Source organism: Heteronotia binoei, chromosome 18, assembly GCF_032191835.1.
Source record: "Heteronotia binoei isolate CCM8104 ecotype False Entrance Well chromosome 18, APGP_CSIRO_Hbin_v1, whole genome shotgun sequence".
Taxonomy (NCBI): domain Eukaryota; kingdom Metazoa; phylum Chordata; class Lepidosauria; order Squamata; family Gekkonidae; genus Heteronotia; species Heteronotia binoei.
In genome coordinates this window covers 39002222-39024292 of record NC_083240.1, presented here as the reverse complement: position 1 = coordinate 39024292, position 22071 = coordinate 39002222, and the positions used below count along the sequence as shown (strand labels likewise).

The window sequence follows — 22071 nt, the reverse complement described above, 5'->3', positions numbered from 1 at the left end:
TATTGTGAGCTGAAACACAAGCAGTTTGTTGATTAAGGCAAACTAACTGATCACATGGTCACATAAAACAGTGTGGCTTGGCCATTTGGTCTGGATAGCCATAAAAGGCAATAAAATTCCCTGCCAGGTGGTGTTTCTGCAAATCTAGTGAATCACAAAAGGACATGTATATGAACATATGAAGCTGCCTTCTACTGAATCAGACCCTCGGTCCATCAAAGTCAGTATTGTCTTCTCAGACTGGCAGCGGCTCTCCAGGGTCTCCAGCTGAGGTTTTTCACACCTATTTGCCTGGACCCTTTTTAGTTGGAGATGCCGGGGATTGAACCTGGGACCTTCTGCTTACCAAGCAGATGCTCTACCACTGAGCCTCCGTCCCTCCCCGAGGGACTGTGTATATCACAGTTGTAGTCCATCCAATCAACTTCTCAGCATCAATCTATACAATATAAACATTCCAGTCTGCCATTAGAAAACAAGAATACATAAAATGAAAGTGGGTCAAATAGATGAAAAGCAGCCGATATCCCTTATTTGAGTATGCCAATATAAAGCATCCGTGGGTCTCAAAGGTGCCCCTGGCCTCCTGCTTTGTTCTGCTCCTCCCACAGGATCGCTTGAAAAGGTGTTTTAGGCGGGCTGCAGCAAAGGCTTGTGGGACCCGAAGCACTAACAAGCGAGACAAGCGGGGAAATCAAAAGAGCGGATTGCAGCGCGACTCTTTTTATTCCGCCGGAGTCCCGGTGCCGCCGACCCGCGGCGGCTCTGGTGGAAAAGGTCGCGGGGGTTTATGAGCGGTCGTCGCTATTAGCAACGCACACCACGTGACGCAAATAACCCCTACGCCGCTTTCCCTTCCTTTGCCTGCAACCAAGATGGCGGCGCCCGGAAACGGGGCGCCATTCCTCTTAGCAACGCCGGTCGCGTCAGACCGGAAGCGTCGAAGCCGGCGCCCCTTCCGCTCTGCCCTCGAGCAAGATGGCGTCCCTCGTGAGGCGAGCCGCGCGGCTCTCCTTCTTACTGCCGAGGCCGCCGTCGCGGGGAGCCGGCCTGGTGCGAGGAGTCCGGGCGCTGCGAAGAAAACCCGTCCGCGTGCTCCCTCCCGGCGCGGAGACCAAAGAGGCCGCGCCTCGGGCCCAGCCGCACAAGAAGCCCCCGGCGGCCTCCACCCGGGAGCGGGAAGCCCCGGCGAAGGAGCCGCCGAAAGAGGTGGAGCTGCGCTACGAGCGGGCCGGGCCCGGCGACAAGAGGCTGGGGTAAGGCGCAAGGCCTCCTGGGAAATGTAGTCTGAGAGGCTGCCCGCCTGGAAAGGCAGCGTGGGGGGGAGGGTTTCCAGCCACGTGACCTTGCTGCTCCCCCCCCCCCGCAGGACGAGGGACTGAAGGCTGTGGAGTAGGGTTGCCAACTTTAGGTTGGAAAATTCCTGGAGATTTAGGAATGTCGCCTGAGGGGGGTCCGATTGTAATTCTGGGAAATCTCCAGGTCCCGTCTGGAATTTGGCATCCGTATTTGCAGCCAGGCCTGTAGCTAACCAGCGGTCCACGGGGCCTGGCCCCCTGGCAGTTTTTTTTTGTGGGGGGGTCTCACCCCCAGGCTGCCCCTCTTCTGTGCAATTTAAATCGGATGAGACGGGCACCCAAGAGCAGCCGCTGCCCCTCCCGTGCCATTTACAGGGCCCACAAATCAGCTGCGACTCTTTCACACACATTGTATGGCTCTCAAAGTGTGTGCTGGCCGGCTTGGAGATGGCGTTTGTTTCTTTAAATCACTTACCCAAGTAAGCTGGCAGCTTGGAGAATGCATCTAAAGTTACAGTTGCTTTCTTTCCACCTCTTCCTCCATCTCCCATCTATCTCCCTCCCCTCCCTTCCAACATCTGATGTTCATGTCTTGTGGCTCTTAAGCATCTGACATTGGCTCTTACATTAAGTATGGCTACCCCTGGTATCATCCATAGGGTCCACCCTTGGAAGCAGGCATTTTCTCTATAGGAACTCAGTTGTTTGGGGCTAAGGTCAGGGACGTGTCCTCTCTCTTGGCAAGCTTTTTCTTTGAACAGAAAAAATGCATTCTTGCTATAGGAAGCAGGTGTTCGTTGTTCTTCTGGGGCCATCAGCATAAAGCAGGGGTGGCCAATGGTAGCTCCCCAGATGTTTTTTTTGCCTACAACTCCCATCAGCCCCAGCCATTGGCCATGCTGGCTGGGGCTGATGGGAGTTGTAGGCAAAAAAACATCCGGAGAGCTACCGTTGGCCACCCCTGGCATGAAGGGCTGTGTCCCAAGGAGGCCTACAGTCTCAATCAGCAATTCCAAACCTTCTCAGTATGGCGACCCACAATTCCAGATTTACTTTGTATGGTGACCTCTCCAGAATCAGCCCAAAGTTTATGGGGGCGCTGGGCAGACCATGACCTCGGCACCTCTCTAGTCTGGCATTCCACGTTCTGCAGGGCCCAACCAGATATTCTGCCATCGCCTCTACTGTGAACCCCAGACATGTGGTGTGGGAGCTCATCTCCTCTCCTGCCCAGCTGAGTCAAGGCTGGAGTTTGAGAGGGATGTGCTTGGGGTGGGGTGGAGGCTGGGTTGAGGGCGGCAAGGAACCTGGGGGGCTACATCTCTCCCAGCAGTGGGAGGGCAGTGAGGCACTACAGGGGCTGGACAAGAGATTGGGCCGCTGAAGGAGTAGCCCCAAGACGGAACTCCCCCCACACATGCTCCTCTTTCCAGGGGTCGTTTTGTAGAAAAAGAGCTGCTGGAGCTCATTAGCACATGTACTTCTTCACCCAAAGGGTGATTCACGCATGGAATTCACTGCCACAGGAGGTGGTGGCGGCTACAAGCATAGACAGCTTCAAGAGGGGATTGGATCAACATATGGAGCAGAGATCCATCAGTGGCTATTAGCCACAGGGTATTGTTGGAACTCTCTGTCTAGGGCAAGTGATGCTCTGTATTCTTGGTGCTTGGGAGGGATAACAGTGTGAGGACTTCTAGTGTCCTGGCCCCACTGATAGACCTCCTGATGGCACCTGGTATTCTGGCCACTGTGTGACGCAGGGTGTTGGACTGGATGGGCCATTGGCCTGATCCAACATGGCTTCTCTTATGTTCTTATACGAGCAGAGGTCCATCAGAGGCTATTAGCCACAGTGTATTGTTGGGACTTTCTGTCTGGGGCAGTGATGCTCTGTATTCTTGGTGCTTGGGAGGGATAACAGTGTGAGGACTTCTAGTGTCCTGGCCCCACTGATAAACCTCCTGATGGCACCTGGTATTCTGGCCACTGTGTGACGCAGGGTGTTGGACTGGATGGGCCATTGGCCTCATCCAACATGGCTTCTTACACGAGCAGAGGTCCATCAGCAGCTATTAGCCACAGCGTATTGTTGGAACTCTCTGTCTGGGGCAATGATGCTCTGTATTCTTGGTGCTTGGGTTTGGGGGGCACAGTGGGAGGGCTTCTAGACCCACTGGTGGACTGTCTGATGGCACCTGGGGGTTTTTTTGGCCACTGTGTGACACTGAGTATTGGACTAGATGGGCCATTGGCCTGATCCAACATGGCTTCTCTTATGTAACTCATTTGCCACACACCCCTGACATCACCGGAAGGTGCACAAAATTATATCAGCTCGGCATCTAAAAATGCTTCTTGAATTAGAATTGTCATAATCAAACCTCACTCCTGTCATACTTTTTAAATTACTTTCTCCTAGGTGGCCACAGCGACATGTGGAAGATTCCCATCCGTCCGCTTTGTGTGTTTTGGCTATTCCCATTTTTTTTTTTGTGGGGGGAAATATTGGAAAGTTTGTCAGATCTCACAGTTCAGCAGAATTCTTACAAGGGGTTTGAACAATGGAGCCCAGAAACAAGTTTTTTTTTTTATTCGGGGGGGGGGGAGTTTTAAGAAAGAAAGAGGACAATAAAATGTCGAGGTTCCAGAGCTCTGCTCCTATGAGCTCTTGCCCAAAATGAGGTCTGCTTCTTTCTATCCTCTGCTTTTCGCCATGGTGCGCTGAACAGCTCCCACCTCCTTTCTCCCTCTTTTTTAAAAGCTATTCCCATGTAGTGACTAGTTTCCTCAAAGAGCCCTGTGGCGCAGAGTGTTAAAGCTGCAGTACTGCAGTCCTAAGCTCTGCTCACGAACTGAGTTCGATCCCCTGCGGAAGCTGGGTTTTCAGGTAGCCAGCTCGAGGTTGACTCAGCCTTCCATCCCTCCGAGGTGGGTAAAATGAGTACCCAGCTTGCTGGGGGGGAAGTGTAGAGGACTGGGGAAGGCAATGGCAAACCACGCTGTAAAAAGCCAGTTTGGTGTAGTGGTTAAGTGTGCGGACTCTTATCTGGGAGAACCGGGGTTGATTCCCCACTCCTCCACTTGCACCTGCTAGCATGGCCTTGGGTCAGCCATAGCTCTGGCAGAGGTTGTCCTTGAAAGGGCAGCTGCTGTGAGAGCCCTCTCAGCCCCACCCACCTCACAGGGTGTCTGTTGTGGGGGAGGAAGGTAAAGGAGATTGTGAGCCGCTCTGAGACTCTTCGGAGTGGAGGGCGGGATATAAATCCAATATCTTCTTCTTCTTCTTCTTCTAAAAAGTCTGCCGTGAAAATGTTGTGAAAGCAACGTCACCCCAGGTGGAAACAACTGGTGCTTACACAGGGAACTACCTTTACTAGTTTCCTGGCCAGCTTCCCCTCCATTATTGTCACAAAGAGGAAGGGGGAGATGAGAATGTGAGAAGTTGGCAAGTGGAAGGAAGGAGAAGGATGCCAGGGGCGGGAGCGGGCAATAGGGAGAGTTGGCCTGTAACCTACTTTTAGGTCCCTACCTGCAGGCTGGGAAACACTGGTCTAAATCATGAGAGCGGAGAAGGGCAAGGAAGAGGGACACCACAATACTTGGGCTTCGATTTCATTAGGGGGGTGAAGCGTCAAAAGACCGAAGCTATCCTGGGGCTAGAAAGAATCGTGTCTGGCCAGGGGCGCTCTGTTGAATTCTCTAGTCCTGGTTTTGGCAGCAAACTACCAGGGCCGGTCCATGCGGGTTTCCGGCTCCTGAAAAGGCACCCGGGCTGATTCGCTTGGCAACTCTGACCCGTTTCCCCACAGCAAAGTGGTGACCATTGCCAAGTCCAGGTCGTTCCGGGAGAGGCACGGGAAGATCTTGCTGGAGGGCCGACGCCTCATCACCGACGCTCTGGCTGCCGGCGCCGTCCCCCAGACGCTCTTCTTCAGCTTCGTGGAGCACCTGCAGGAGCTGCCGACAGCCCAGCTAAAACGCGCCAGCCTCGTCAAGGTCCGGGTTGAAGACATCAAGACCTGGTCTGACGTCATCACCCCCCAGGGGGTGATCGGTAAGTTGCTTCCCGAGCCCAATCCGCCTTTCACCAGGCTCCCCGAGCCAGCCTGAGTCATCGCTGAGGGGAACCGCTTCTGAGGAGCGTCCCCAGGGCAGGAGCCCGGTTGAGAAATCTGTGGTCTCGCTCCCTTTTTAACAAGGAGTTCAGACTTGATGGCCTCCAGCAGCGAAGCCAAAGATAACGCTCTTCCAAGAGGCTCGTAAACCTTTTCCAGCCGGGTCTTGTTTCGCCATCAGTTTCAGTGGCGGCTTCGGATTCTTGAATCTGCAGTAGGAACGGGCAGAGGGAGAGGCCTTAGGCCAGTTCCAGTGGGACGCTTTGCTTTTCCTTGCAAGGAGAACTTGCTGTGACTCTTCCGATTGCTTTAAAATGGGCCCAGCACCATTATCCTGCTTCACAGTCTGTTGTTGTGATAAAATGAAAGGGGGGGGGGAGACCCTTGTACACTGCTATGAGCCTGTGGGGGAGGGCGGAGTAATCAAACTAAGATGCACAGGCAACAGATGAATTGTATTTGCTGAAAAAAACAATGCGTACCATCCAACTTCTGCTCCCTCGGCTTAAGACAAGCTGTGATAGCAGGGGCTTAAGGAGTCTGAGAAAAGACAAAGCTCCTCCCCATCTAAATGTCCCCCTCTGCTCTGGACTGCCTTGCCAGCCCTTCCCCTCCCCCTCCCTTTTTTCACTGTGGGGTTTTCAAAGCAAGAGATGTTCAGAGGTGCTTTGCCATTGCCTGCCTCTGCCTCCCGCTCCTGGTATTCCTTGGAGGTCTCCCATCCAAATACCAGCTGGGGCCGACCCCGCTTAGCTTCTGACATCTGATGAGATCAGGCTAGCCTGGGCTATCCAGGACAGGCAATCTTTGCCCTTTACTCAAAACATGTTGCGTTTTTGCCAGGGCTTTTTTTTTTGTAGCAGGAACTCCTTTGCATGTGAGGCCAAACACCCCTGACGTAGCCAGTCCTCCTGGAGCTTACAGTAGGCCCTGTACTAAGAGCCCTGTAGGCTCTTGGAGGATTGGCTCCATCAGGGGCGTGTGGCCTAATATGCAAAGGAGCTCCTGCTACAAAAAAAGCCTTGGTTTTTGCCCTTCTAGCTAAGATCTCATGCTTCCCCTCCCCCACAGTCCATGGGGTGTGATGCTCCCTTTGCCCCTGAGCTTTGCTCGTGATCAGGCCCCTGCCTTTCCCTACCGTCTGCCTCTTTTTGCCCACAGGCATCTTTTCCAGACCGGATCACGCCAAGATGACTTACCCCAAGGTTCCGCAGGAGCACCGGCTGCCCTTGTCTCTGATCTGCGACAACATCCGCGACCCGGGCAACCTGGGGACCATCCTGAGGTCCGCAGCTGGGGCAGGCTGCGAGAGAGTCTTGCTGCTCAAAGGTACGCAGGCGGGGTGGGCTCATGGCCAGTGTTCCCTCGAAGCTGAGTGAGCTTGAGCTAGCTCACAGATGTCTAGCCTCCAGCTCACGCCTTTTTGTCTTCGCTCAGGAAGGATGACCCCAGAGCACAATCATTGATGCAGTAGCCCATGACTTTAATGGCAGCAGCTCACAACGTAGAATTTTTGCTCACAAGACTCTGCAGCTTAGAGGGTACATTGCTCATGACCCTGCTTTTATTCCCTGGACCCTCCCCCAAACCAAGAACAGTTCTTTTTTTAGGAGTCCCCCTCTTAAGAGCCAGTTTGGTGTAGGGGTTAAATGTGCGGACTCTTATCTGGGAGAACCAGGTTTGATTCCCCCTCTCCTCCACTTGCAGCTGCTGGAATGGCCTTGGGTCAGCTATAGCTCTCGCAGAGCTGTCCTTGAAAGGGCAGCTGCTGTGAGCTCTCTCAGCCCCACCCACTTCACAGGGTGTCTGTTGTGGGGGTGGGGGGGGGGAGGTAGAGGAGATTGTAACCGCTCTGAGGCTCTGTCCTTGAAAGGGCAGCTTCTGAGAGAGCTCTCTCAGCCCCACCCACCTCACAGGGTGTCTGTTGTGGGGGAGGAAGAAAAAGGAGATTGTAAGCCGCTCTGAGTCTCTGATTCAGAGAGAAGGGCGGGGTATAAATCCGCAATTCTTCTATTTTAAGGCAAAGGTGGGTAGGTGTGGGGGGCCCTTCTAGGTGGAAAATTCCGCTGAAGAGGGGGCAATCAATAGGAGCATTGTCCAAAGAAGAGCCACAGAGATGGTACAGGGATTGCGCTGCCGGGAGCCGAGAAGACCCAAGGCTGCCTGCCAAGGTGCCCTTCTACCCCCCACCCCATGCCCATATTGGCTGGCGTGAGTTGGGGTAACACATTTCAAGGCCACTTGGGTCCCGTTTTCCTGTGTGTCGAGCTGCATGCATGCCTAAACCTGTGGTCCTTTGGAATGGCGCACCCGTGCCCAGATGAGTTGAGTCAGGAGGAAGGCAAAAGGTTGCTGAGTTCAGCAAGAACTTGCTCCTGCCCCAGAAACGCTACCCGGCTCAAAGGATGGCAGGCGGTTGCGAGCCAGCAAGCAGCACAAACCACTTGGCGCGGCCCTTCCGCCACCACACTCCTTCCCCTCCCGAAGCGACTGGAAAGGCAGCCTCCTTGAAGAGTGGCAGGCAGCCTCAAAACCCCCCACCCCATGGAGAGGTGGCTGCAGCATTTACCTGCTGTTGATGAGGAAGCCAGCCGGGCCCCCCTACCCCCGTGGAGCTGGGGAAGGGACCAGCTTTCCCACCTGGAATGCAGACAGTGGAAAGCAGTGGTCTCCCTGGCTCCTGAGCAACGTTCCCTCTAAGCTGCAGTCTGGTGAGCAAAAATTCTCTTTTGTGAGCTGCTGCATCAATTAGTGTGCTCTGGGGTCGTCCTTCCTGAGCTAAGACCAAAATGTGTGAGCTGGAGGCTACACGTCTGTGAACTAGCTCACACTAACTCAGCTTAGAGCAGGGTTGGCCCAACTGTGGCTCGGGAGCCACATGTGGCTCTTTCACACATATTGTGTGGCTCTTGAAGACTCCACTGCCCCGCTGGCCAGCTCGGAGAAGGCATGTCTCTCTTTAAAATCACTTCTCCAAGCCAGCCGGCAGCTTGGAAAATCAATTTAAAGTTAAAAGTTGTTTTCTTTCCACCTCTCCTCCATTTCCTTCCCTCCCTGTCTTGCGGCTCTCAAACATCTGAAATTTATTCTATGTGGCTCTTACGTTAAGCAAGTTTGGCCACCCCTGGCTTAGAGGGAACACTGTTCCTGATCTCTGCTGCTTATCAGGGCAGGCCCTGCCACATGGCAAACGAGGTGACTGCCTAGGGTGCTGGCCTTCTGAGGGTGCCCCCCATGTGACTCGATGATGTTATCAGTGCGGGGGGGGGGCCACCGGAAGTTAGCCTTGCCTAGGCGCTAGATGCTCTTATGCTGGCCCTTCTGTTTATCCCTAGCCCTGCCCTTTCCCTTCTCTCTCTCTCTTGTCTCTGAGAGCTAGTTTGGTGTAGTGGTTAAGTGTGTGGACTCTTACCTGGGAGAACCGGGTTTGATTCCCCCCTCCTCCACTTGCAGCTGCTGGAATGGCCTTGGGTTAGCCATAGCTCTGGCAGGAGATTTCCTTGAAAGGGCAGCTGCTGTGAGAGCCCTCTCAGCCCCACCCACCTCACAGGATGTCTGTCGTGGGGGAGGAAGGTAAAGGAGATTGTGAGCCGCTCTGAGTCTGATTCAGAGAGAAGGAAAAGGAAAGGAGAGGTCCCCTGTGCAAGCAGCAGTCGTTTCTGACTCTGGGGTGACGCTGCTTTCACAACATTTTCACGGCAGACTTTTTATAGGGTGCTTTGCCATTGCCTTCCCCGGTCATCTACGCTCCCCCCCCCCCCCCAGCAAGCTGGGTGCTCATTTTACCGACCTCAGAAGGCTGAGTCAACCTCGAGCCGGCTACCTGAAAACCCAGCTTCCGCCAGGGATCGAACTCAGGTCGTGAGCAGAGCTTAGGACTGCAGTCCTGCAGCTTTAACACTCTGCGCCACGGGGTTTTTTTCAGAGAGAAGGGCAGGGTATAAATCTGCAATTCTTCTTCCTTTCTCTCTCTCGCCAGGCTGCGTGGACGTGTGGGAGCCCAAAGTGCTTCGGGCGGGGATGGGCGCTCACTTCCGCCTCCCCATCCTCTCCAGCCTGGACTGGGAGGTGGTCCCCAACTACCTGCTCCCCGAGACGTGCGTGCACTTGGCAGACAGCACCTGGGAGCCCAGCCTCCGTGCCCAGGAGGAGCCCGCCGTGCCCACCAAGGCCAGCTGGCCCTACGAGCAGAAAGTGCGGCTGGCGCAGGCCCAGCGGGGTCCCGACGCGGACTGCGATGAGGCGGCAGGCCCCTTGGGAGTCCAGCATTACCACGAGCCCTGGCTGGAGCTCCCCGTGGCGCTGGTGATTGGGGGGGAGACCCACGGCGTGAGCCCCGAAGCCACGCAGCTGGCGGGCGGCACGGGCGGGCGGCGGCTGGTCATCCCCGTGGTGCCCGGCGTGGAGAGCCTGAACGCCGCCATGGCCGCCAGCATCCTGCTCTTCGAAGCCAAGAGGCAGCTGCGCCTAGGGGAGGAAACCACCGGAAGCCATGCGCATCGGCCACGGCTGCAGAGCGTAGGACGCCTCCAGGGCGAGTAGCTTAGCCTTGTTTTCCTTGGAGGCTACGCTCCCGTCTCTTTTGGCTAGAGTGACTCACTCTGCTGCCCTAGGAAAGAGAACAAACGCTGCTCGGGAAGGGAAACGAGCAGAGCCCAGAGCTGGACATTTGCTCAATGTGGTCCTTCACGATAAAGTCATGCAGGAGACTTGCAGGGATGGGGAACGCCTGCCGAGACAGTGAGGCACAGCTGGGTAGAATCTCGTGCTCCACCCATCCAAGTAGCGGAGCGTTGCTGTTTTGCAAGGCCCTCTCCGCCAGGGCCCTGCACGTAGTAAGCACGGCAGGGAGGAAGGCTGAGCGTAGTCCTCTCCTAGCTGCGGGGGAACAGTTCTCCAGAGAGAAGCCTTCCAAAATAGGGACTCCTCCCACTTGCAATGGAGCAGTCCGGTCTTCTACCGTTTACAAGTGTTTGGATTTCGGAGGGGAGGGGGGTGCCTAAAAAGCAAGTTTGTTCCAACCTTGCCCGCATGGCTGGCACAAGAGACAGGCCAGAATGCCCGGGGCAGCCTTGGCCAACGTACACGTGAAATAAATGGCCTCATGTGTGATTCAGTGGCTGGTGCGAGATTCTTGGTGCCGTGACCCCGCAGCTGAGGACGCAGAGCAGAGCTCCTGCGTGTGAAACGCAGGCAAGTTGGTAGCTGTCGTCGGGTCCTGTAGCCCTTTTCCTTCTGTTGAGAGCCCCTCTAGTCCAGGGGTGGCCAAACGTGCTTCATCTAAGAGCCATACAGAATAAACATCAGACGACGGAGAGCCGCAAGACATGAATGTCAGATGTCTCGGAGCCACAAGTCGGGAAGGAAGGAAGCCAAAAAGATGGGAGGGAGGGAGAGGTGGAAAGAAAGCAACTTCAGCTTTAAATGCATTCTCCAAGCTGCCAGCTGGCTTGGCTTGGAGAAGTGATTTAAAGAGACAATCGCCTTCTCCAGGCCAGCTGACAGGGCCGTGGGGGCTTTGAGAGCCGCACAATATGTGTGAAAGAGCCACATGTGGCTCCCGAGCCACAGTTTGGCTACCCCTGCTCTAGTCCCCGCTCTCGGCTAGGCTGCGTTTAGCCAGCTGCTTCCATTGCAGACGAAGCAATCTGTATCGAAGCATTTCCACCTCTTCTCCTGGGGCTGGTCCCTTCACACAGAGTACTTTTTTAAAAAAAATCCCCGTGCACTCCCTAAGTCAAGAGGAGTGCCTCCCCAGTACTTTCCATCTGTTTCCACTGAAAAGGGCCAGGCTGTTCAGTGTGAAGCCAGATGTGCACAACAAAATCATCTCCGGATTTGCCTGTCAGTCTGTTTAGAATAGGGGGAGAGGGAAGCCGCTTGTTCTCCAGTAGTCTGCAGTTTCTGCTCTCGACATGTCTCCGTTAGGGAGCGTTTGTGTGTGTACGCTTTTAAAGCCAAACTTGGACCACACCATGGCTGCTTTTCCTCCCAAATTCGAGCTGTTGGCCGTGGGCCAGAAACACGTTAGTTTACTTTTAAAGTAACCCGAGTGCGATTGCTCTGCCGCCGAAAACTTTGCCCTCTTTTGTTTTAAACGCATTAGTAATCCTTAAAAGTAGCATTTGCTGACCAGATAGCTGTATTTAATTCTATAGGTTTTCAGTAGGTTCTAGTTGGCAAGCCGGGTTGCAAAACTTAGTTGGACCAGGAGGTGGCAGCACATGCACGGGGGGGGGGCGGGGAAGGGTGTAGGTCATGGCAAAAAGGAAAACATCAGGTTGCCACGTTTGGCCTCTCCGATGCTAGCCCAGGGGTGGCCAAACTTGGCTTAATGTAAGAGCCACCTAGAATAAATGTCAGATGCTCGAGAGCCACGAGACATGAACGTCAGATGTTTGAGAGCTGCAAGGAAGGAAAGAAGGAAAACGGGTGGAGGTGGAAAGAAAGCAACTTTAACTTTAAATGCATTCTCCAAGCCACCAGCTGGCTCGGCTTGGCAAAGTGATTTAAAGAGAAATGCCTTCTCCAAGTCAGTCAATAGGACAGTGGGAGTTTTGAGAGCCGCGCAAGGTGTGCGAAAAAGCCACATACGGCTCCCAAGCCACAGCTGCCCCCCCGCCCCTCCCCCCCCCCCCCCCGTGCTAGCCCCTTGCTAGGAGAAGGGCATGTATATTATGGGCTGCAGCACATCCATCTGCCTGGCAAGGATTTCTGCTTTGTTGCGTAACGAAAAATTGCACAGTGGGAGGTGGAGCGGGGGGGAGGGGAAGGAAAGGCCCTCCCTCCTATGGGTTTGTTCTAACGGTTTTCTAGATTTTTTAAACTATAAAAATGCAGGCCTGGGATTCAGCAGGCGCTCTCAGGAGTGCACCTCCTGAGCCTTTCTGACAGTTCCCCCTCTTCCTCCCCACCTACCTTCTCCATTGAATAGTAGATGCAGCTGCATAACAATCCCTGGACTAGCAGAGCGGGCAGCCAGCCAGCCACCAGGGGCTTTGCCACACCTCCAGCAGCCCTCAGTAACCCCTGGAGAAGCCCACACCACCCCTTTCTCCACTTCTGATGTGATTTTGGGCAGAGGGTGGCTTGCTGGCCTTTTGACTGGGGTGGGGTGGGGGGCGCCAAGGAGAGCCCCAGGCGAGTGAGGCCTGCTTGGGTTGGCTGGATCTCTAACTGGCCCAAGCAGGCCTGGCTCGCCCAGGGCTCTCCTTTCTTGCATTGGATTGCTTTTGGCTCACATCTCCTAATCTGCACACTCAGAAACGCACCCCCCCCCCAAAAAAAATTCCATGGCACCCCTCAGTTCTTAGAAGGCTTTTCCCCCTACACAAAGGTAGCCCAACGAGCGCAAGTAATGAGAAGTTTTTATTACAAAGTTCCAATCACCATGTACAGTTTTTACAACGTCGCTTTGCCAAGGGATGGAACAGGGAGGGGGGGAGTTTGGCTGTGCTAGTCAAAGCGAGCGGGCTCCCCCTCCCACTCCCGAAATGCCTGGAAAAAAGCACCCCAAAAGACAGGGCTGCACCTTTGGAGAATCAATCAACCATCAGGTGTTTAGAAGAGGGGAGCTCTCAGGACAAAGAGAAAGGATCACAGCAGTACTGGGGAGGGGTGGGGTGGGGGGAGGACTACAACGCTCACCACTGCTGGTAACAGAAGGCAGACCCTGGATGCCACAGAAAAGCCACTGGATGGTTTCCTGCCCAAGAACCTGGCAATATGGCTGGGGCCATCTCTTCTCTCTGCCTAACCTACCTCCCAGGGGTGATAGTGGAGGAGAACTACTAGGCCAGGGTGACGGAGGAGAGCGTCCACATTCAGAGGCACTAAACCTCTGAATCCCAGAGCCAGAAGGCAACTTCAGGGAAGGTCTCGGCCTCCGTGCCCCGCTGCTGGCCCTCCAGAGGAACTGATCGGCCACTGCATGAGTCAGGATGCTGGACTAGATAGACCACTGGTCTGATCCAGCAGGGCTGCTCTTTTGAGAAAAACGCATACTGTCCTAACTCCCTGGAGGAAGGGTCAGGTAAAAATGCGAAGTCTGAGCTGCAGGTTCCCCAAGGGAGTCAGAACAGGGCCGAACTCTGCCGCTTGGACTGCAAGGGTGGCAGTGACACACGCCACAGTTCAGTGGCACCCAGACAGCTCCACCGGGTTGGAATCTAGCCAACTGCAGGCTCAGCCACTGCATTACCCTCTTCCCCCTCCGTCATACTCTGGGCTCACTGCTGCAGCGTGGGGGGGACTAGACGTGTCTCAGGAGCTGTGGTTGGCACGGGAGCCTCCTCTCCGTTTGGCATACAGGGAAAAGGGACGGCCCCAGCTGCGCTTCCAGCCAGTCACTGCCAAGCAAGTGGTGGCGGGGGGGAGCTGAGGAATGGACGGCCATTTGCCCTGAGCCTCCAAATCCTCATGGCAACCCAGAAGCCTCTCAGCATTGGCAGTAGGCCCAAGTGGTGCGTGGGAGGTCCATCAGTGGCTATGAGCCACAGCATATTGTTGGAACTCTCTGTCTGGGGCAGTGATGCTCTGTATTCTTGTGCTTGGGGGGGCACAGTGGGAGGGCTTCTAGTGTCCTGGCCCCACTGGTGGACCTCCTGATAGCACCTGGGTTTTTTGGCCACTGTGTGACACAGAGTGCTGGACTGGATGGGCCATTGGCCTGCTCCAGCATGGCTTCTCTTTATGTTCTTATACGAGCAGAGGTCCATCAGTGGCTATTAGCCACAGCCTATTGTTGAAACTCTCTGGGGCGGTGATGCTCTTTATTCTTGTGCTTGGGGGGGCACAGTGGGAGGGCTGCTAGTGTCCTGGCCGCACTGATGGACCTCCTGATGGCACCTGGGGTTTTTTGGTGACTGTGTGACACAGAGTGTTGGACTGGAGGGGCCATTGGCCTGATCCAATATGGCTTCTCTTATGTTCTCACATGGGGAGGGGTGCTCTGCCCAAGGGAATGGCACCTTCTGTCCCACCAAGCCCTAATCATTTATCATCCAGCTGCCTGGGGGACCCCCACGGAAGCTGGTGCCATCATCCAACTGGATCAGTGTTGCCAGTGGACCCTACTCCCAGCTGCCCCACCTCCCAAATAAGGCGGGGATCTTGGGCTCAGGAGCAGATGCCTTGCCTTTCTCCCCCAGAAACAAATGCTGGAAGGAGGCAATGGATCCTTGTGGGAAGACCCCCTGATTTCCACTCCTGCTCCCAGAAACCAGGGGTGGGATTGAAAATTAAACCTATGTCTGAAAGACAGAGGGGTGGATACCCCACCACACCCCCCTGCTGCTGCAGCATGCTACGGAAACAAAAACCGAACTATTTTGGCAAGATTTTGCCCATCGAAAAGGAGTCCAGCTTTTGCTGTTTGGGGGCAGATTCAAAAAAAGGGGGGCGGGGGAATAAGTTATTTTGTTTATTGCTTCGTTTGCGAAGGTTTTCTGAATGCAGACGGAGGAGTAGGAAGCCCCCAGACATAACCCAGCACAACGTACACACCCCCAGAGCTGAAATTGGGAAACAGCCCATTTGGACCAGCTAGCTAAGCCCTCTCCTAAACAGCTGTTGCTTTTGGTTTGCGTCCCCCCCCCCCCAGGCTCTGTTGGCTCCCCCTCCCCAAGCAGCAGCCCCCTCTGCCCCCTCAGTGCCCCCCTGCTTGGAAACAGCACCTCTGAAGAAGAATCGCGAAGGAAGAGGAGACTTAAAGCAAGGCACCCCGAGGAAGTCTGCCACCAGGCGCTGCACAGGGCCGGTGAGGAAAGCCTGCTCTTTTAAAACCGGGTCCAAGCGGGGTTGGGGGGCGGAGCAGGCCTTCTCCTGCCTTGCCCTTCCCCCCCCCTGGTGCTTCAGATGGGCTCTGGTTTCAGCTTGTCCAGTAGAAAGTCATTCACAAAGGCTTCCACGATGTCGGGGGTGATCTCCTCCACGTCCATCACGTACTTGGCCCGGGCAGACATATCCAGGATGGTGAGGAGCGGGGCCGCTTCGGGGAGGTTGGTGTAATCCCGCAGGGAGTCGGTCATGTTGTCCTGAAGGGCCGGGGAGAGAGAGAGAGAAAGGGGCCTCGTTAAACCGGGGGTGAGATCAGAAAAGGGGACCGCGAGCTGTCTGACGCATCATGCCGTCATGCGTAGTAAACCAGCGGGGCCTGTCCTTTCCGGAATAAACCTGCCCACTCGGTCTCAGATCAAAGAGCCGGGAGCTGGGAACGGTACACAAAAGGGTGTCTGTTTTTTGGGCGCCCATCTGGCAGAAGGCCCCTCCTTCGACCTGAAAGGCTGAGTCAGCCTCCTGCTTTCCCAGTGCGAGAAGAGCTTGGAGAAAGCTGAGGCCTTGAAAGAACAATGCTCTGTCCCCTCCTCCCCACACTCCTCCTAGTTGGCCCGAAGAGCCCCGATCCCCGTAATGGTGCCGTGACTCCTTTGCTGCTTTTTGACCTGCTGGAACCAACAGTGCTCAACTGCAGTGCAAGAAACCTTCTAGCGTGGCTACAGTTGGGGGAAAAGGTGGTCACAATTGGGGGAGAAGAAAATTACACGGGAGAATCACCCCCCCCCCCCAAGGAACACCTAAAGAATTTGAAGGCTTTCAGTTTAGGGGAAAAGTTGTCATTTCCCCTAAACTAAAAGCCCTCAAATTCTTTAGGCGTTCCTTGGGAGGGGACATTAGAAAGGTTGAGAAAACGACGCCTGCATGTGGGAAACCAAACATTCACCCGCTCCTAATTCCAAACCTCTCTGTGGCAGGGAGATTTGGGACCAATTTGCTCTTAATTCGTGCGGCTTCAAGTCACTGGGTAGAACTCACCCTCGTCCAAGCAGGCTTTTTGCTGCGCTAGGCTATCGTATTTCCCAGCCAGACTGAAAACGCAAGTCAATTGGATTCCCCCAGCTTCTGCCCAAAGATGAAGATCCAGATGTGCGCCCAGGGGCCCGGGTCAGGCATTCTCCATCTGTGGCACACGCCACACAATCAACCTGGGCTTCTTGAGCCCACAACGTGCAATTACCCATGACGGGAAGCTAAAAGGCTTTTCCCACGGGCACATCCGTCTCTGCTACCCAACAGAAAGCCAATGGGAATGCAGTTCCTGACAGCATCGTGGGATGAAACCCAAAAGCGCCTTTGCCTTAAAATGACCTTTCAAGAGGCTTGCTGGCCAAACCTCATTCTCTGTTCATGCTAAGATTGTGATTCTCTGAGGGGTGAATGGTCACGGGGCTGGTTTCTAAGTAAATAGAAGCCCAACTAGGATTTAAACCATACTTGCCATCAAGAAAAATTCAAAATCGGCCCTGTCACATCACGAGATTTTAAACCCCTGGTATTAAAAGCATATTAAGACAAAGACCGATTTTGCACTCAGCTTACCCCGCGGTCAGATTCCTCTTCTCTGCGCAGCGTTCGTCAGATTTCCCACGATCTGCGCCGGAGTTACAGCAAGTGTCGCGGCTTTCGCGCAGCAAATGGAAACTGGGTTTTAGCGGTTTCCATTTGCTGCACGAAAGCCGCAACACTTCCTGTAACCCCGGCGCAGATCGTGGGAAATCCGACGGACGCTGCGCAGAGAAGAGGAACCTGACCGCGGGGGTAAGCTGAGTGCGAAATCGGTCTTAATGAACTCTCTTTACGGCCCTTTCTGCTACCTGGGAAGCTTCACCGAAACCTTTGTTGTAAAACAAAGATGCTAACTGTTTTAGGAGGCATGGCGGATTTTTATTTTATTTTATTTGATTCGATTTTTTGCCCGCCCTTCCCGCAGAACAGGCTTAGGGCGGGTTACATCATTAAAAAAGTCGACCGTTAAAAACAGTAAAACACCAATTCAAAATATATATATATATATAAAGCCTAAGATGACAAAGACTACGGTGGCAGAATTCTGCCTCGCAGCCGTGACCTCTGGTCCAGGTCCAGCAGATCTTGTAGCGCTGGGATGGAATGAAGAGGGGGAGGCCGGTGACAAGTGACACCCACTGCCCAGCTGAACGCCTGGCGAAAGAGCTCTGTTTTACAGGCCCTGCGGAACTGAAGCAGATCCCGCAGGGCCCGGATCGCCAAGGGGAGCTCATTCCACCACGCAGGGGCCAGGACAGAAAAGGCCCTGGCCCTCGTTGAGGCCAGATGGACGTCTCTAGGGCTGGGTATTACCCAAAGTGGTTGGTTTGCTGATCGTAAGGAGCTACGGGGCTCATACTGGGAGAGGCAGTCCCGAAGCTATGCTGGCCTCCGGCCGTATAGGGCTTTGTATGCCGTTTTGCTTTTAGAATCCTTGCATTCCCACCCGTGCAGGCCTGCAGCTACAGGGGGGGGGCTGCCCCTTGATTTCCTGTTGGGTGCCCCAACCGGGGTTCCCTCTAAGCTGAGTTAGCGCGAGCTAGCTCACAATTCTGTAGCCTCCAGCGCACGCATTTTTGCCTCGGCTCAGGAAAAATGGCCCCAGAGCAAACTAATCTATGCTGTAGCTCAGGGGTGGCCAACGGTAGTTCTCCAGATGTTTTTTTGCCTTCAACTCCCATCAGCCCCAGCCAGCATGCTGGCTGGGGCTGATGGGAGTTGTAGGCAAAAAAAACATCTGGAGAGCTACCGTTGGCCACCCCTGCTGTAGCCTCCCGCTCGAATGCCAGGAGCTCACAAAGTAGAATTTCTGCTCACAAGACTCCGCCGCTTTGAGGGAACATTGGCCCCAAGCCAGGTGCTCCTCCTTTCCCTGCCACCAAGGTGAGGGTGAAAGCTCTCCCCCCCCAGGGGACCGAGGAGCAGCAGCCCGTGCCGTTTAAAGGGCCCTCAAGGGGAGGTGGGGGTGGAAGGGAAGGTCAGGCACCCTGAGTCACAGTGGTGGCCGATGGGGAGGGGAGCCGATAAGTGCCCCCTGCCTAGACCTTTTTACATGCCCCCCCAAACTTTTAAAATCCTGGCTGCAGGCCTGCACCCCTTTCCGCTGGGAAGCTACCTCTGAGAGGCAGAGGAAGGTCTGTCTGCGGAAGAGCGGCTCCTCCACCTAACTCAGCACTGAGTTGTGGGATTCACCCAGGGCTGCTTTTTTTTTTTTTACCTGGAAAGCACAGGAACGCAGCTCCAGCTGGCTTGGCGTCAGGGGGTGTGGCCTAATAGGCAAATGAGTTCCTGCTGGGCTTTTCTCTACATAAACCCCGTGTGAAACTGGTGGTGTCAGGGGGTGTGGCCTAATAGGCAAATGAGTTCCTTCTGAGCTTTTCTCTACATAAACCCCGTGTGAAACTGGTGGTGTCAGGGGGTGTGGCCTAATAGGCAAATGAGTTCCTTCTGGGCTTTTCTCTACATAAACCCAGTGTGGAACTGGTGGTGTCAGGGGGTGTGGCCTAATAGGCAAATGAGTTCCTTCTGGGCTTTTCTCTACATAAACCCGGTGTGGAACTGGTGGTGTCAGGGGGTGTGGCCTAATAGGCAAATGAGTTCCTTCTGGGCTTTTCTCTACATAAACCCCGTGTGAAACTGGTGGTGTCAGGGGGTGTGGCCTAATAGGCAAATGAGTTCCTTCTGGGCTTTTCTCTACATAAACCCCGTGTGAAACTGGTGCTGTCAGGGGGTGTGGCCTAATAGGCAAATGAGTTCCTGCTGGGGACTGGGGAAGGCAGTGGCAAACCACCTCATAAAAAGTCTGCCGTGAAAACATTGTGAAAGCAATGTCACCCCAGAGTCGGAAACAACTGGTGTTTGCACAGGGGACCTGTCCTTTCCAGTCTGTGTCTACAACCACTGCATACAGGGGAAAATCAGATCCAAAGAGCATGGGACTGCTGTTGGGAGAGAGTGTCTGGGGTGGTCTAGATGGATCCTTGCTTTGGCAGGAGCCTTGCTGGGAGTGGGGAGCTGTCTAATTTCTGCCAAGTATCGCTTTCACAGTCTCTATCAACACCGCTGACAGTGACCCGAAATCTAGGCATGCACAATTCTTGGGGGGGGGGCTGGTACTGGAGCGACGGGGGGGGGGGGGGGACTACACTTGCTTTGTGTCTCCTGCCTTTCAGGCTCACCTGTCAGTCAAGCCATCAGGACAATGGAGGTCACCCCTCCTCCTGATGAAAGAGGGTGGAAGCCAGGCCAAAGGTTAAGCTTTCTCTCTGGCAGCAAAGCCCTCCCGGGTTGCAAACCCAGATGAAGCTGGCTGGCTGGAGGTTCACGCCCTTCTGCAGTGCCTGTCAGCTCCTTCTCTCAGGGGCCGAGAACCATAAAGAACCAAGAGGGGGGCACTGTTCCCTGTCCCCCCCCCCCGCCATAAATATCCTGAGAACCTCAACTTCAATTTAAAAGGGCAAGTTTCTAAAGGGAAAGACAGACCTGGAAAAGCTGACCTCTCACAGGCAGGGCAACAGAGACTAAGCTACAGAAGAAGAAGATGAAGGTTTATATCCTGCCCTCCACTCCGAGGAGTCTCAGAGCGGCTCACAATCTCCTTTCCCTTCCTCCCCCACAACAGACACCCTGTGAGGTGGTTGGGGTTAAGAGGGCTCTCACAGCAGCTGCCCTTTCAAGGACAGAGTCACAGAGAGGGTCACAATCTCCTTTCCCTTCCTCCTCCACAACTGACACCCTGTGAGGTGGGTGGGGCTGAGAGGGCTCTCACAGCAGCTGCCCTTTCAAGGACAGAGTCTCAGAGCGAGTCACAATCTCCTTTCCCTTCCTCCCCCACAACAAACACCCTGTGAGGTAGGTGGGGCTGAGAGAGCTGTTGCAGCAGCTGCCCTTTCAAGGACAGAGTCTCAGAGTGGTCACAATCTCCTTTACCTTCCTCCCCCACAACAGACACCCTGTGAGGTGGGTGGGGCTGAGAGAGCTGTCGCAGCAGCTGCCCTTTCAAGGACAGAGTCTCAGAGCAGCTCACAATCTCCTTTACCTTCCTCCCCCACAACAGACACCCTGTGAGGGAGGTAGGGCTGAGAGAGCTCTCCCAGAAGCTGTCTTTTCATGGACAGCTCTGCGAGAGCCTATGGCTAACCCAAGGCCATTCCAGCAGCTGCAAGTGGATAGGCGGGGAATCAAGCCCAGTTCGCCCAGATAAGAGTCCACACACTTAACCACTACACCAAACTGGCTCTCCCTGCCTTAAACCGACTTCTGGCAGAGGCAAAGTAAATAGGTGCCCAGCTGTCAAAATGATGGCGATGGGTTGCAAATGTCACATTTCTGGGCTCAGGTAGCAAAAGAAATTGAGCTGTGAACTGTCACTTTAAATGGCCTCATCTCCCCTGCCCCTTCCGCCAATTTGCAATACAATATCAGCATCAGCCTGCTTTAGAAGGCTTTTGTAAAATATATAAACAAACAAGTGCTGAACATGCGATAGTTCAGCTTAAACTGTTCGCTGCTCCTAATGAAAGTGCCTTGGGAAGCGCCATTCTGAAGGGCCCCCGCCTGCTGGGCACCCCCTCCAGATATCATGGCCTGCCCCCCTGCCTGCAAAATGGCGGCCACTTATTCCTAAATGCGTAAAGCCGTAAGCATTTCAGCACACAGCGCGCATGAAGATTCTTTGCAATGAAAACCGCTAACAGCCTTGGGAGTGTTCTGAAAGAAGGACCGCCCGTCATTGGGCTTGGGGTGGAACGAAGATGGTCTGCGGCCACGACAACGGCGCAAGGTTGGGGCCGCACACTGTGGACGGACCACAAAGCCACAGCACTTACGAGCACGCAGGGCAAAGCTGAACGACCGCCCGACGCGGTGTGGAAATTCTGCCAAACTTGCTTTCCCCAGTGCTGCCCATTCTCTCCCCTGCTGCAACCTTGACATTTCCCTAGTCTCCTCCTTCAGGGTTTCACAAAGGACCTCCCCCCCATACTCAGCCCTTCCCCTCCTCCTGGGGTTGCGGTGTCAGCTCCCCAGAGGCTGGGGGCCATCCCGGGTGCATCGGTTGCCGGCCGCAGCCGGCCGGGGCGGCTTCGGGCGCCCTTTATTGACAGCCGACAGGTGGAACCCGCATTCAGCACCGCCCGTTGGGTGGGATGGTTATTATATTAAATCGAGCTGAAAAGATGGAGTCCAGAAACCCCGCCCCGCCTGCTACAGAAACCGCAGTGCCCGCAATCAAGGGGGCGTTGCCTGCGCATGCCGCAACCCCTCCCTTTCCAGGGGTAGTGTGCTAAGGGGCATCCCCGGCGCTATAGAGGAGGTGATGAATGGGTCATTCAGGCAGCTGTCAGGGAGGTGGCAAGCAGATGGCGTCCCGAATGAATGAAGGGCAGTGTCCTCGTCAAGGAGGGCCAGAAAGAAAGGCGGGGAGGGGGGAGAGAATATTTCCAGGGCTACTGGGGAGGGGGCAGGGGTGCAAGAGGACCCCTCTTGGGCTAGGAGCTCTGCTTTCCAACAAGAAGGACATTCAGAAATGCCGGGGTGGGGGGTGGGTGGCAGAGATCTGAAATATGTGGAGGGGGAGATGGGGGGGGGAATGTGCGGTGGGCTGGACGGAGAGAGGCTGTTAACAAAGGTCTGGAAAAAGCAGCGTTTCTGTGTGCCCATTGCGGCAGCGCAGGAACGACACACGGAGGACTGCGGGATTCTAAAGCCAAGGATCAGCCCCAGGCTGCAGAAACTCAGCCCCCCCCCCCCCAACCTGTGGTGGTGTTTTTAAAGTGAGAACCGCCTATGCTGCCCCAAATCAAAGGGGATTG

The 22071-nt window shown here is 54.8% G+C and overlaps 3 protein-coding genes across 3 annotated transcripts in view; 1 reads left to right on the top strand and 2 right to left on the bottom strand.

Moving 5' to 3' along the window:
* Positions 1-22071, bottom strand: part of GLOD4 (glyoxalase domain containing 4) — a 96566-nt gene that overhangs the window by 17256 nt on the left and 57239 nt on the right. The window lies entirely within an intron of this gene.
* On the top strand, positions 900-10532 carry MRM3 (mitochondrial rRNA methyltransferase 3). The gene is made up of 4 exons (XM_060259016.1): positions 900-1256; positions 5111-5355; positions 6578-6745; positions 9396-10532. Exons 1-4 carry the CDS (start codon positions 979-981, stop codon positions 9956-9958), a joined length of 1254 nt encoding a protein of 417 aa, XP_060114999.1. The 5' UTR covers positions 900-978; the 3' UTR covers positions 9959-10532.
* NXN (nucleoredoxin) overlaps positions 14824-22071 on the bottom strand; it is a 158984-nt gene continuing 151736 nt past the window's right edge. The window contains exon 8 of the mRNA XM_060259015.1: positions 14824-15450. Coding sequence (XP_060114998.1) covers positions 15268-15450 — 183 coding nt within the window. The 3' untranslated portion in view covers positions 14824-15267. The remainder of the gene's footprint in view (positions 15451-22071) is intronic.